Source organism: Suricata suricatta, chromosome 13 (assembly GCF_006229205.1).
Source record: "Suricata suricatta isolate VVHF042 chromosome 13, meerkat_22Aug2017_6uvM2_HiC, whole genome shotgun sequence".
NCBI lineage: Eukaryota > Metazoa > Chordata > Mammalia > Carnivora > Herpestidae > Suricata > Suricata suricatta.
In genome coordinates, this window is record NC_043712.1 from 35,990,502 (window position 1) to 36,005,994 (window position 15,493).

Below are 15,493 nucleotides of genomic sequence, written 5' to 3' on the forward strand. Positions count from 1 at the left end.
TTCACCAACCTTACTTCCCATGCAATGTGTGAGCATTTGCACAAGTGAATGCACACACACACACACAAACATACACACATTTATATACACTCATTTTTCTTGGGTGAAGGTTCTTACACCCAAACATTGAGTTCTTCAAAAGTTATAATCTAACAGTATATTCTGGAATATAAGTGGAGCCACACTACAGACCAGACTGAGATTGAGGATGTCCAAGGGACCCTAGCCAGTCCACATTCCAGAGCCAGAAGATGGCAGAGTTCTGAGCAGAAATGCTTTTGGAGTGAGTTCCTTAAGACCTTCCCACCATGCCTCACTTCATTCCCCTTGGCATGAGTTTTAGGAGGAAGCTGCCAAGAAGAGCTGAAGGGAGATGTTGAGCCACTCTCCATTTTAAGGATTGCTTTTTTAAACTTCAAATGGCTACTTATATGCCAAATATAAGATATACAGTCAACTCTCCATTATTCATGCAAATGGAGGACACTGAAATTGCAAGATAACTAAAACTCCACTTCTTTTTGACTTTGAGGTTATTTTTATACTTACTTTTTAACGTGGGTATATTGCCTGTTCTGGAAATTTACGACACTTTAAAGCACATAATGAAGCCATTCTAAGAAGATCTAATTTAGGAACAACTGGGAAACTGCCCATTTTCCTGTCCTGCCCTGTCCCAGGTACCCACCCTTCTAATATATCTATTTCCTCCCTCCATCCTAGGAATGGATATGACCCCTGCTACAAATTACTTGTCCAACCCAAGCTACTCTCTCTCCCCTTAGCCAGATTCTCATACCTCCCTTGAAAAATAAGGAGAGTATGGAAAAATACAAAAAAGAAATGTGAGTATCTAATTGTTAAAGGGGCATTTCTGGAAGAGAGTATTCTCAAGAGACTCCCTAAAGAGAATGTCATCAGTGAGTTGGATGGAGTGACATCAGTGGGGTTGGAAATATTCTATCTATAAAAAATTAACCACACTGCATGGTCCTTGGAGTTGGAAGAATCATAGACATCAGTGGTATTGGCCATATACATAGGTGTGATGACACACCAATTTTCCTTGCCTTCAATCTTTTTAGCCATGATTGGACTAGAGTCTCTCTAGAAAGAGCTTGATATTATCTGTTGTCCCACCTCACAGTCATGTCTTCACTCACCCTGTAGGTAGAGAGGTCAATTCTCAGTGAGTTGTGCAGCTGGTCCAGTAGTTTCACAAATCTCTCTTTCTAAGGGTAGGATACAAATAACAGGAAAGAGACAAATACTCTGAGTTCCTTAGACTGTAGCAGAAACAGAACCATCTATGACTGAAGATGAGGCGCTGGTTTGGGGACCCATCCTATCTCATCCCTGCCCAGGAAAAGAACCACCAATGTAAGGGAAAAGTGGGATATGTGGCTCCTGTTCCATCTCTTAGCAGCTCTGTCTCAAACTAGGAAATCTTCTCACACTGGCAAGGGGACAGGAAGTGCCTGAAAGTGGAAACAGCTCTTTCTATATAAGAGTCAAAAGGAGATGATCCATGCATCTCCATTCCTTTGGGACTCTAACTCTTCTTAGTGAAATAAAAGGAAACACGAAACACATTCTCTAATTTGTTCCTGAGTCTACTGTCTCCTAATTAACCTTGGGGCAGCTCAAAACAGTTAACAGTAGCCACAGCCTAGCAGTAATAATAAGAGGGAGGAATAGTCATTCATCTGGAAGGCGATCAAACAGACCTGAGAGGGCTTCTCTTAACACCACATTCCACATTATTTTTCTTAGTTTACACTTTTTAAAATGTTAAAATAAATAACATACATCAATTTAATAGTTGATTTTTATAGAAAAGGTATAATTAAATCAGGTGGAGAAGGACAGAACCATATGTTTGCACTCCTAGGTGTAACAGGAAAAACCTAATGGAGGACCAGGAGGAGGGGAAGGAGAAAAGAGAGTTGGGGAGAGAGAGTGATGCAAATCATGAGAGACTACTGAATACTGAAAATGAACCGAGGGCTGAGTGGGGAAGGGAGGTGATAATGGAGGAGGGCACTTGTGGGGAAGAGCATTGGGTGTTATATGGAAACCAATTTGACAATAAACTATTAAAAAAAAAGAAAAGGTATAATTAAATATGGAATCACATGCCTATAGGCTGTTGGTATAGTACTCCTAGAATTCATATATTGATTATAGATCACTAGGTCTTAAGTCAATGTATAGAGATGAGATAATGGAACACATATTTGAGTGGCTTAACCAATGCTGTTAATTCACCGATAGAAATATTCTATTAAAATAAGAAAAAGTAGTTACTATCAAAAAACAGGGCTCAGAGACCCAGCAGATTTGGGAGTATCAGTATTATTTGTGGTAGGTCAAATACACTTCATCCAGTTTATAATGAACTTATGTCAGGTAATATTCTGAATATTCAACTTCTCAAGTAACTTAAAACCAGGAAAGGGCACATCCTGGATAGGGTAAACAGTCCAAAACTAGAAAAGGGATAGGCTTAGGAATATACTGGTGTTATCACCTAGACATCAGTCTCATATGAACTTGAGTGGCAGGAGTCAGAGAGAAACTGAATAATGTTAGGAAGAGTCCACTTGTGGACCTGCAGGCCTAAGGAACATGGTGACTCAATCGAGTACTTGGTCTAGAGAGGTTCTGTGTGGCACCTCCCAAACCATAATGATATTCCATGTGCTCTCATTTATCCATGTCTGAGGAGAGTCCATTAGTAAGTCTACCTATCCATAATGAAATAAGGACAGTCCATTGGCATAGTCTATACACCCATAAGGAACCAAGTTCATCTAACTGGCAGCTCTCTGAATTTTAGGCTTATCAATCAACTCTATGGTATCTACTGTGAAAATCAAACATTATTGATAACAAATGAGAAGGTATGTTTTTATATCACACTCACCCCAAAATTGGAGGCTGCAAAACGATCAGATGCAGAGACATTGGTGGAGGCAGTTGTGTGGGCATAGTAGGCATTGATGTTGGCCAGTAAGGTGCTCATCACTGCTGGCACACCAGGACACATGTACTTTGATGACAAACATGCAAAGTGCCTGGAAAACAGCATCCTTGGCTTCAAAGAGTCTTCAGGGATTGCAGCAAAAAACAAGTAATCAAAAGAGCTTACTGGTGTGTATGAAGCTTCCATTTTGGCACGCAAGGATCTATGTAATTTATTCATTCAAATATACATTCAGTGAATGCCTACCATGTGTCAGGCCCTGTGCTAGGTGCTAGAATCCAAAGATATGATAGCCTGGCAGAGAAAGCAACAGTTAGAAAGTCAATAAGCCAAGGCATGCTCTGCAAAACCACTGTGAAAACACACAAGAAGATCACCTAAATCAGAATGGTTGAGGGTGGGAAGGAACTAGAATTAGGCTTCTAACAGAAGACATGGTTGAACCAAATCTTAGAGGATTAGTAGGAAGTATTCAAATGGAGAAGTGTTCAGGCAAAGGGAAATTCCATTGCAAAGACAAATATATTTATGAAAGATTGATTCATTTGGGAAACCCCACTTAAGACTACCGTTCATGTATTTGATATAGGAATACCAAGAAATAAGAGTAGCATAAAGTAGTTCATGGAACAGTTTATCCTCAATACTATAGTAAATTTTAAAATGAAGGCAGTCTGATCAGATTAGTCTTTCAGAAAGGCCTGGGTGGCTCAGTTAGTTAAGCGGCTGACTTCGGCTCAGGTCATGATCGTGTGGTTCGTGAGTTCGAGCCGCATGTCGGGCTCTGTGCTGACAGTTCAGAGCCTGGAGCCTGCTTCAGATTCTGTGTTTCCCTCTCTCTCTGTCCCTCCCCTACTCATGCTCTGTCTCTCAAAAATAAACATTAAAAAAATTTCAGAAAGGCCCTTTTGATGATAAATTGGAAGCAGACTTGGAGAGAGATAAGACTAAGACAGAAAGAGAAGTTGAAGACTTATTATAATCATTCAGAAAAGAAGCAATGAAGCACCAAATGGGACAGAGAAATGGTTAGGAGTACAGACTCTAGACCAAGACTGGATTTGAATCTCAGCTCAACCACTTACTTGGTGACTTTGGATAAATTACTTAAACTTCACTATGCCTCAGTTTTCTTACCTGTAAAATGGGAAAGATAATGGTACCCCCTCATAAAATGAATAAAAATTTGTAACGTGCTTAGAACAGTGCCTGGAACATAAAGAAATGTATGAGGGAGTTGTTGTTATTATTTATTATTGTTATGACTATACTATAGAGATAGTGATAGATTAAAAACATTTTTAGGAGATAGAATCCAGAGGTTTTAGAGTTTGGATGTTGGAAGTCAAAGGGCAGTAGTAATTAAGAAAAAAAAGTTTAGGCTGACTCCTAAATTCATGTGGACAACTGCATACAAAATTGTTCCATTTACTAAAACAGGGAATACAGGAAGATAGACATATTTGGTGGAGATGATGTTGATTTGGAAGAAGGAAGCAGCTGAAAATGGATTGGAAATTCAGACAAAGGTATGATCTGGAAAAAGAAATTGGAAGTCCTCAACCCAGAAGTACTGGTTAAGGTCATAGGTTTGGATGAGTTCATCTAAGGAGAATGAACAGAGTAGGAATGGTAGGGAGGCCATTCTCAAACCTCATTTCTCACCATATTTTTTCTCTCCACCTATAATGAACTTCTTATAATTCCTTGACTATTCTATTGTCTGCTGCATCTCAGCACACCAGCACATGCCCTACTAGAAATGCTCTTCCACCTTTCCTGTATTTCAAGACTCCGTTCAAGTGTCAACTCTTCAATGGCTTCCCTCACAAGCCTCCCCTAAAAGACAGATGCTCTCATAATACCCTGTTATTACTTCTACTATAGCACTTATCATATTATATTTTAATTGTTTACTGGTCTCTCTTTCCTCTTTTCCTCTCTTTTACACTGGGTTCCCCAAGCACAGAGGCCCCATCTTACTCCACCTTTATGTTCTCAGCACCTAGCACAATGTATGACACATAGAAGAAAGTCAATAAAAATTTGTAGAATAAATGAAGCATATTCAGGACAATAGTTACTCTTTGCTTATAGCTCTAATGGCAGCCTCATCAACAAACAACAAACTCTCACATAGTAGTATATACAAACACTTTTCATAGTAGGCAAACTTTCAGGCATAGGAGTCTTGGTCAACTCCAGACATAGCTGCTTTTCATAGTTTAGTGCCCTCTTCTATATCCAGGCCAATCTATGAAAGCTTATCTGTCACACACATATACATAAGCATACATACTGTATCTCCTCAGGCTTGTGATGTTTGGGCAACTTTGTCCTGGCATACTCTCTCATGCCCTTTGCCCTTCCCATCTTTGAACTCTGGGGGAGACAGAGAAATACCTTCTCCCTGAATTACTGATAAACATACTCCCTTTATACATATATTTTCTTTGCCTTGGGGCATAGACCCACCTCACCTCAGCTCAGAGAAAAAAGCAACAAATCACTGTATGCTACCCCACTTAAAGACCTATTCACCCTGTCAGTATGCCTTCATTAGCCTTCCCAAGAATTAGCAGCCACTTCCCAAACCCCAGGGGAGCCTCACGTCATGGCCTGATATATGGACTCGATGCCATAGCGCATGGCAAATTCATCCACAATTTCTTGGGCAGTCTCATCAAAGTAGACCTTCCATGCATCATCTCCTCGAGCCTCGGGGATCAGGACTCCTCCACTACCCTGAATGTCTGTGAGGTAATGGAAAAGGTTCTGCAGGAGACAGAGCAAAGGAAAGAGTTAAATACATATTAAAAACAAAACCAAAATCTGGTGGTAAAGTCCAGGAGAATGTGAATAGGGTTCTAAAGAAATTCTGTTGAGTCATTGCTAGTTCCTCGTGTGGCCCAGCAGGCCTTCACATGAGTGAAAGAACACAGGCTGGGACTATTACTTGGGCCATCCAGGGTAGCACGGGGAATAAAAAACAGGCCCCAGATCTTCCACCATCCCACAATCCCATTTATTGTCAAAGGCCTTCCCAGAACTGCTTTCTGACACCCCATCTACCAAAGCCTGGCTCACCTCATGGAGACACGTATATTGCACATGATACGGTGCTACCTTCTCCTCCCCCTTGATCTCCACACTGATTTGCAGTCGAATAGCCCCTGAGACAGCTGATTTATCTGTCCTCTTCTCTAGGGAGAAAAGAAGATGGGAGATTGACACCAATGCAACTACAGATAGTGCAGACAGCTCCCATCCTGGCTTAATCCAAGGTTCACCTAAGAGTGAACTCACTCTAGTGACCACGTAGTCTACAAATACCCCAAATATTCTCAATATTAATTCCATTAAGAGAATAGGGAGCTAAAGCCATTAGAGATGAGCATGAAGATTAAAGGGCCTTCTGAAATCTGAAGAGTGTTCAGCCAGAGTAAGTTCCAGCCACTTCCATTCTTCTGTCCCCATCTCTACCCAGGGTCAGTTCTCTGCAGGTAAAACAGGCTCTGTGTGCTTTAGGAATCGAGTGATGGTTTTCATAGGCAGGATTTTCCCCAGATTTCCCATTGATGCTCTCCCTTCCCAGCAAATTTCTCTGGCCCTGTTTCCTCACCCAAGTTGTACCAGACGTCCATCTCGCCACTCAGTGTCCGAACCTCAATAATGGTTTGGCCAAGGAAATCATCAGACTCTCGCTTAAGCCGTTGCTTTACTCTTGACTTTATGTCATCATCCTCATCCCATACACGTACTTTAATGCGGTCAGAAGAGTTGTGGCACTCACTGTGAGAGAAATAGGCAGGCTCTGATAGGGACCAACCAAGTAGCACCCATACCTATTACTTCCAATTTACTCCCCAAACTCCATCAACTGTACTTGAGGCCTTGCAGAGGAAGAGAAGAAGTCAGGCAACAGTGGTACTAAAGCTCCAAGTGAGTCAAACTAGCCTAGTCAGCCTGGATGGCTCTATATACCATTATGTAGTCCTTATGGCCTTGACACAAAAAGGCGGGGAGACAGAAGAGTAATTAGAGACAATTCTTATTTCCTGTGCTGCTAGCTGTATCAATAACACTAACAGGAAAACAGCTGGACAAATGCTACAGAGCCACAAGAAGTGACTGCTAGTTCCCTTCCCAGAGTCAGTAAAGATGTCAATGTTCATGATATGTCCATCTGGTCATATCTGCTTAGCTTTCCATCTAGGTGTGTGCTTGGTGAACTTCAATCATTCTTTAAAACCCAGGTGAACTGTCATTTCTTTCTATGAGGAGTTTGGTCAGGTACCCCCTCATGCTCTCTTTCTGTCACAGTTGCTTAGTGGATCCGATCACCTCATACATGAGTTGTACTTGACAGGATTTGCGACTTCTTTTACTGTATTCTCATACTATTTTTGCACATTTCATTAAAATATTATAGTATAACTGCTGGTCTACTGAAAAACAGCCAAATCAACAAGGAGCTTCTTCAAGGCAGAGATTGTCTTACACATTTTAGATACACAGTATCATCTACAGTGTCTTGTACAGAATAGGGGCTTAATAAATCATTTACTAAATGGATGAAAGCAGGCAAAATCGACTATAGAGTCAATTCATTTAAAATTCATCATAAGAAGAATTCAAGCAGGAACCTCTCAGATTCTCAAAGGAGTAGGTGCTTTCCCCTAGTAACTATTGCCTCTGGACTGGAGGCCAATTTTACTAGGCCTCAATCCCTTTCCACATGAGTTCTCCAAGGAGCCAATGGAAGAAAGTCTCTATATAAACGAGCCTGTTCATTAGGTAATTCAGACTCTAAGTCTTGTTCCTAGGCCTTAGGTCTGTGACAAAGCATCTGGATTCTCCACACATTACTCTGTGTCCTAGACTAGAGCCTGTCATTTTTTCAACAACCATTTTGTACTGTCTTATGAAATAGTATGTAAGAAAGACAATGGAAAAAGGAGTAGGGGTGGAAGCTGAGAAAGAAATAAAAGCAAACCTTTTTAAGGGAAACAAAGTTGTCCAGATCCCAGATTTCTACCTTCAAGCCAGAATTACCCAGTTGTAGGACATGGAGATTCCTTCCCAACTCTCCAGAAGAGTCTAATCCTTCCTAGGCAGGATAGCAAGGCTGAAATGTACACAATAGGGTGGCCAGTCCCTGGCTCTGTCACTGAGCAGTAGTAAAATCTTTCTAACACCAGAAAAAGCAATATGAAAGGCTTTGGAGCCCCTTTAATAGCCCTAGTTAGGACAGCACCTGGGTAGCGGAACGCTGATAAAATAGCCCATGAGAAGAAACCCAGAAAATAAATGACTGCTGCTCAATTGAAGCCTATGAGAAATAGGTTTTCTCCAGTGCCACTGCCCTATCGCTCTTAAAAAAATTTTTTTTAATTTATTTAAAGTAATCTCTATACCCAATGTGGGGCTCGAAATTATGATCCTGAGATCAAGAGTTGCATGTTCCAGTGACAGAGCCAGACAGGTGCCCTGCCTCATCCCTCTTAGGGTCCAAGCCAAGGAAAATAGGACTTAATGCTGCTTCTACAATACATACAGTCTCAGGTAAGACAAAACCCTCTGTTACTTACAAATGGAACTTCTCTTCCCAAACAGGGTTCAGATTCCCAAAAATAGTCTTGGTACGCTTCTTGGTTTTCCCCACTTGCACAGTCACATAAGGGTCACTGGATCCTGTCTTGTCCTTGGCTTGCAGGCCCTGGGCACACACCACTGCAACCCAAATACAGAGGAGGAGGCTTCAGAGTGCACTCCAGAAGTCAGAAGTCTTCCATGGCACTACTCATATGTTCTCCATCTTAGAGCAGCCTCATCTGCTCCTTGCATAGGAATGCAAATCTTCTCATTCTTCCATATCTATGCTTAGCCCTGGGCTACCAGTCTTTGTCTAAAAGTCTGGCCCAAGAATCCTACCTCCTCAGCAGTGCCTTAACTGACCACCTACCCCTACAGTGATATATACATGCTTCAGCCACACGCACTCAGCTAGTAAAGCACTAGCTTATTTCCTGATCTTTTACCTATCCCATTCCCCCCTCCCCCAGTTCCTGTTATATCAAACTGTCAACCAAGTCTATAACATCAGATTGCTATCAAATCCTTCATTATCATTCATATCATTTGTAGGTGCTGGTCTTGCTCTCCCAACACCCAATGGCGCCAGGGTCTAGGAGAGGAGGAGTGATGAACAGTGAGGCCCTCCTTCCCTCAATTCTATCTTCTTTCTTCCCAACCCCCTACTCCCTCAAACTCAGGATGTTTCTTCCCCAGGTTCTTCCCCATAGCCTAGGCCTTCCTGTCCCCTCAAACTTTGGCCTACTCACCAGTGATAGTAATCTTGGCCGACCATTTGGAGGTACCATCCAGTACACTCTGCTTCACTGTTTTCATCTGTTGCGCATGGGCAGCTTTGTTCACAGTAAAGACATCCCGGATAACTTCAAAGATCTCTGGCTTATTCCGCTCTCGGATCTTCATGCGGTCCTTCATGGCCATGATTATGTTCTGGGTGCGGTCCTCAGCTCCATGTTTAGAACTCTTTTCTGCAGCCCCTGAAGGATGGCCAGAGACAGAAAGTAAGTAACCAATAGGCCACCCACCAGACAAAGGGTCAGGCTGAGGAATGGGACTGGGATAGCTCTGGGAAGAGTGCATCAATATGGGACCTGCTGAAGTATAATGCCTGGCCAGTGGAATTTAAAATTCAACTCAGGGATGCTTGGGTGGTGTAGTCAGTTAAGCATCCAACTCTTGATCTCAAGGTTCATGAGTTTGAGCCTCATGTCATGCTCTGTGCTGACAGCATGGAGCCTGCTTGGGATTCCGTCTCTCCCTCTCTCTCTGCTCCTCCCCTGCTCATGCCCCCTCATTCTCTCTCAAAATAAATAAACTCAAAAAAACAAAATAAATAAAATGCAATTCAAAGGGCAGCAAAGACTTGGTAATTATTATGGAAGTTTATTATACTATTCCACTTAGATATAAGTTGAATTTTTCATAAAAAAAAAAAAAGAAACAACAAAATGTAGCTAAGCCTGCAGTTGGCCTGGTCTTTCTTCTACCCTAGGTGGTGGCTGAGAGGTACCCTTCAAGTTTAAAACCAAAATATCCCCAGTGGGTATCGCAGTTATGAGGGAGGGTTAGTGAGTAGGCATGACAACTCCACCAATCTCATCCAACTTCCAAGTCATGATATAGATCCCAGAATTCGTCATACACTGGATTCTGCCTCAGGGCTCTAATACCTTTAATCTCAGAAAATAATGTAGTATGGTAAGAAAAAAGGATCAGACTCTTCTAATGTATTTCACCATATGGGCTTGTCATAAAGGGGCCACTCCTTCCTTTACTGGCCCTGCCGATTGGTTCTTATCTCTCTCTATTCTCCAAAGGCTTAGGCCTTTTCTACAAGACCTGGAGCAAAAATTAAGGCCAACATCTGAAACCTAATCCTGCAAAGATGGCAAGCAGCTCTGTCCAGAGAAGCCCATAGAAGGGCATTTTAGTCTACTCTGCACTTCACAAAAGCCTTACGCAAAAGATATTTCTTGATAAATAAAAAATGACCTGAGTTGCATCCTAGTCTTGCCATTTAACATATCCCACACACTGCTACTTCCTTGGACTGGGACCTCTAGGAGGCCCTTGAGGAAAAGATTGACACCTTTGCTATGGAGCAGCATTTCAGAAAGTTTCCGGCAAGGAGACTATGCAGCCTGCCTGCCTGCTAGTTCTTAATTATTAAAGCAGGAGTCTGCTGGCACCTGTGCTTGCACCCCTTATGATGGATTTGTGCAAAGTCATCACCAACAATCATCTGCAGTCTTTTCAGAGCCCCATCTCTTCCACTGACTTGTTCTGCTTCTTCATGTCTGCTATAGCCATGCCGCTGGCACCAATCTAGGGCTCTTTACACGAAGACATTTTAAGTGAACAATTCATTGAGGCCTTGCCCTGGGCCCCATTTATGTCACATATCTTTCTTTGGGATAATGAAGTGCTTGTGAGTCTAAAGGCAACCTTTCTTTTCTCCTACCATAATCCTTGACGTTTTCATTGCTATGACTTGGCTTGGAGTAACACTTGGAAGACCTGAGCAGCAAGACAATACTTTCCCACGTCCCTAACCCTTGCTCCTGAAGTCCAGCCACAGTGGTTACAAGCCCTATAGAAGCAGAGCAGGGAGACAAGAACTTGGAGGGCTACTAACTCCTTTGGCAGAAACTTGTTGCTTTTCCTGCTCCTATTTTCCCCAGTCCATGATGACAGCACAAATCACGTATTTAGTCAGGGCCTTGGGAGTCTGGTACATTCTCCTGTGGGACCTCTGCCTGATCCATTTGTCACTTCTGTTACTGGTACTGTTGTCTTGCTGCCTTCCCTGGGTGCTAGGGTCTATACCTCAAGAGGTTCTTCTGTGAAACCTGAAACCTCACAGAACTCTCTCTCCTCTCTGTCTCCTCTCTCTCTCCCCCTCTCTCCCTCTCTCTCTCCTCCCCCAACAGTTTTGGTCCCCAATTAATCATGCTCTAGTCATTTGGGCAATATGGCCACTGCAGTGCATATACTACTCAAGCACGGCTTCTGGGATCATCTGAATCCTGGAAGAGATTCTAGTTCTGCCAGAGGGGCACAGAAAGCTCAAAATTTGTTTTTCTAAAGGTGCTTAAGACAGTGCTGTAAGACCTATTATTTGGAAATGTAATGCCCATTGACTCAGGACCCTAGTTTCTTTGAGAAAGAACTTCGTAATCTGATAGACTGGAGGAATGGTGGTCCAGCCATCCTAGCTCTTTGTTGCAAGACTATTTGGGAGAGGTCCTGTTAACCCTGCTCTATACCCCTCATCCCGCAGGGACACTCACGTTGCAGGCAGTCGGCATTGAGCAGGTCCTGGCACTTCTCATGGCATTTGACTCCACACTCACTGCAGCGCATGCCCTGCCGGGCAATGCCCCAGAGCAGACCTTCACACTCATAGCAGTAGGTCGGGGTTGTGGCTGTCCAGACCTCAAAGTTGTGGGGTGTGGTACACGAAATGGGGTAGATTAAGGCCTGCAGGGTTTTCTTATACACGTGGGATTTCTGAAAGACACATACCCCATTACCTGCCAGCAGCTTTAGGTCTCTGCTAAGAGATACCAGAACTGAGATCACTGCAGGATAATCAAGACTCTGGCTTCTCCTCTGGCAATAATGGAGATACTCTAGACTGACCCAGCCCATAGCCAAGAAAGAAGCCCCTCAATGTCATGTGCTCCATGTCATCCAAGAGAGATCTGACCTGAATGCTACATCTGAACCTTTTCCCAGGATTCCAACTTTCTAGGAAAACAGAGGGTACTAGGCCCACCATAAAACTCTGAGCTCAGTGGTCACATACTCCAATGTAAGACTTGGGCGTACCTGTGTTCTGGCCCCTTGCCTCTTCTAGTGTGGAAAACTCAGACCCAAAGCTATTTATCTGTTTTATTAATAATATGTACCTAACACTCATGAATTCTCAGTTAGAATGGCTATCAGTCTTTAGGTCAGTGAACTTATGAAAGCCCATGGGTCACTTACCAGCTCTTCATCCTTGAGAGATGTGCGTGTAGCCATTGCAGAAGTAATCCCTGCCTTCCGGGACTGGACCAATGACTATGAGAGAAGACCTGCTGTCAGCCCTGGCTACTGCCTAGGGCTGACAAAGTCCTGGGAAGGGAGTTTCAGTGACCAAAGTGATTTGACTACTTGACTTACTACCTTCTCTCTAATTTTACTGTCATTCACAGGAACTGCCCATGGGTAATAGGTAATAAGAGTCCCAAGTTAAGATCAAAAACACAAGGGCCTCAGGAGACTGTTCTAACAATGTTAGAATGACATTTTTCTTAGGGTATTTATCATCCAAAGACTTTCTCTTTCCTCTACTCTTTTTAGGTTTCCTGCCCTTTGCTTATAGGAAGACAAAGGAAAATGACAAGTTTAGAATTACAATAGGAAATAGGTCATTAAGAATAGAATAAACTATGTCAGAGTCACATTTAAGAACTGTCACTGAGACAAATTCCATGCTATCCTTTATCCCTGGGTACCACCCCATGCCCACACAATCCCAGGTGGCTATAGAGGCCAGCAGCCCAAGTAAGTAAGACAGTCAGCCAAAGGGGCAATGTAATCTCAGTCAAATCAACCAAGTCTGAGAGCTGGGACTGCTCTACTAGCCAAGCTCTTGTGTAGAGGGGCCTCATGTTATCTGCCAAGCCCAAGCTTTAGGGACAGCCCCTGGAGAGTGGGCATTGGGTAGACAGGGGGTGTATCAACCTAAACAGGAGAAACTGTTGGGAAGGGCCCAGGTGGTTTGAGATTCTTACAGAGGATGAAAAGGGGCTCTGGAGACACTCACCATAGCCTGTGCAGAGGAGAGCAGAGAAAGGAACAACATGATGTTAAAGCCACCCCAAGAAGCATGAAAAAACTTGCAGAGGCAACTCAGAGGTTCTTTCCAGTAGTCTGATCAATGCAGGGAACAACATCCCAACCCCCTCTGCCTCTATCCACTAAAAATTATCTTCAACCCAGCCAGCTATCCAGGGTCTAGAGCTTCTACCCTAGGGAGAGTTATACCAGAAAGTGAAATATAGGCAAGGTTAAAATATGGAGGACGGAAGCAGGACATGACGAAGACACTGCTATCCAACTAGTTAAGCAAAGAAGAGCTGGTATTCAAGAAGGGGGGCAGTGGGGTAGAAGTAAAAAAGTAGGAAAAAAGAGATCGAAGATAAAGAAAGTAAGAAAGAAGAGATGATATTAGAACTCATCCTCATCCAACCAGCTTGATGGTAAGAAGAGAGGTACATTAGAAAGGAGGAAAAAAAAGAAAAGAAAAGATACACAGGCAGTAGGAAAGGAAGGAAAGAAAAAATGATTAAGAGAAAATGGCAGAGGATAATTCCATTCAGCCAACTAAGGAGAGAGAAACCAGTGGAGGAAAACCAAAGCAGGAAATGAAGGAGAAATGGGGAAAGGAGTACGCAGAAAAAAGCAAAATAGAGTAAACAGGGGGGAAAAAACGGAAAGCAGGAGCAGAAAATGGTAATAAGAAAAGGGTTCAGTTCTTATTGAACTTTTAGCTTTAGAGCTCTAGATTTTGGGAGAGCCCAGGCCCCACATCACCCCCCAATACCCACTAGGCTATGCAAAATTCCTTGAGTTGATCCTGTTTGCAGGAGGTATGATCCAAGATGGGAGCTTCCAGTCATTCTGGCAGTCTTGGAATCAGCTTTAACTCCTAAGCCTATTTCAATTCAATTCCACAATTTTTTATCATTACCTCTCAGCGCCAGACTCTGAATTAAGTATTAGGGACACAGAAATACTCCAGCAAGTTTATGTCTTGGAGGAGACTACTAGTTTATCTCTAAGGATAATGAGCATCAGTGGTGCTCATTGCTAAAATCAATGATCTGGGTCAAAGCTAGAGGCAGTTTCCATTCCAGGTCATCAAAGGAAGCTGTAGAGAAACTCAGAGGAACAAGATACCTAGAAGACAGCTCTGGAACCAAGTTTTGAGGACCCAAGCTATAGTTCAGGTAGGAGCTTTAGCTAATGAGGAACCTGGGATTCTAATGAGGAAATAAAGTCAAACTAAGGTCTCATCACTAAGTATCAGTAAAGCTTTAAATGATTGATCTTCAGACCAATATTTGTCACTAAATGGACCACTACCAATCCTGATAATATGCCAAAGCCTAATGGGGGGATATCTCAACCCTACAGACTAAGTCTGTAAAGAGTCACTCACCAGATCACTGACAAGTGGCAGTGGCTTCTTTCTACGTAGATCTGGCATGCTGTCAATGCCATAGAGCCCTCCAGCCGGCCTAAGGAGAGAAGAAAATATGTCAGGACTTGTTACTGGCAGGTTCAGTGTTCTATTCTCCTTGCTTACCCTCTCCCCAGTGGAAGATGAACTGATTTCCACCAGGTCTTTGACAGGGGTAAGGAAGATACATAGTGAGAGAAATAAAGCCATGGAATGATGAGCAACGGAATCTGCTCTCAGGGTACCTCTCCATGTTTCTTTCTATAATTTTTGCCTAAAACAGATATTTTATCCCACGACGACACTTAAGGCACCTCTGTTTATTTGAAGATCCTTATGATGCATAATACAAGGAGGGAATTGGTAGTTCAGAGGGCCCTTCCCTACACTCAAGCCAGAGACACTGCTTTCCAAAGGTAAGTGTTTCCTGGCCTGTGCTAGAACAGAGACCACAGGAATGGCTCTACAGAAGAGCTGCTGTCTAGGTGAGAAAGACTCCTAATGATATGTAGGAGACCTTCTCTATCCTGAGTAAAAGAGTCACCAGTTCTGTCCATTCAAGCCTCCTGGAAAGAGGAGCTTGTATAACCAAGTGGAGGTAGGGAAAGTGGGATAAGAAACTTCCAAAAGACCATTTAGAGGGGGAAAGAAAGGAAATTTAGTAAGGAAACAACAAAAGG

At 42.8% G+C, this 15,493-nt stretch overlaps 1 protein-coding gene across 1 annotated transcript in view; it reads right to left on the minus strand.

Annotated features, from left to right (window-relative positions):
* UNC13B (unc-13 homolog B) overlaps positions 1–15,493 on the minus strand; it is a 226,456-nt gene that overhangs the window by 21,212 nt on the left and 189,751 nt on the right. Inside the window, exons 12-21 of the mRNA XM_029920814.1 lie at positions 14,793–14,871; positions 12,572–12,646; positions 11,872–12,091; positions 9,331–9,558; positions 8,578–8,719; positions 6,609–6,778; positions 6,074–6,189; positions 5,598–5,761; positions 2,927–3,077; positions 1,164–1,232 (exon numbers count right to left, since the gene is read on the minus strand). Of these exons, the coding sequence (XP_029776674.1) occupies positions 1,164–1,232; positions 2,927–3,077; positions 5,598–5,761; positions 6,074–6,189; positions 6,609–6,778; positions 8,578–8,719; positions 9,331–9,558; positions 11,872–12,091; positions 12,572–12,646; positions 14,793–14,871 (1,414 nt within the window). The remainder of the gene's footprint in view (positions 1–1,163; positions 1,233–2,926; positions 3,078–5,597; positions 5,762–6,073; positions 6,190–6,608; positions 6,779–8,577; positions 8,720–9,330; positions 9,559–11,871; positions 12,092–12,571; positions 12,647–14,792; positions 14,872–15,493) is intronic.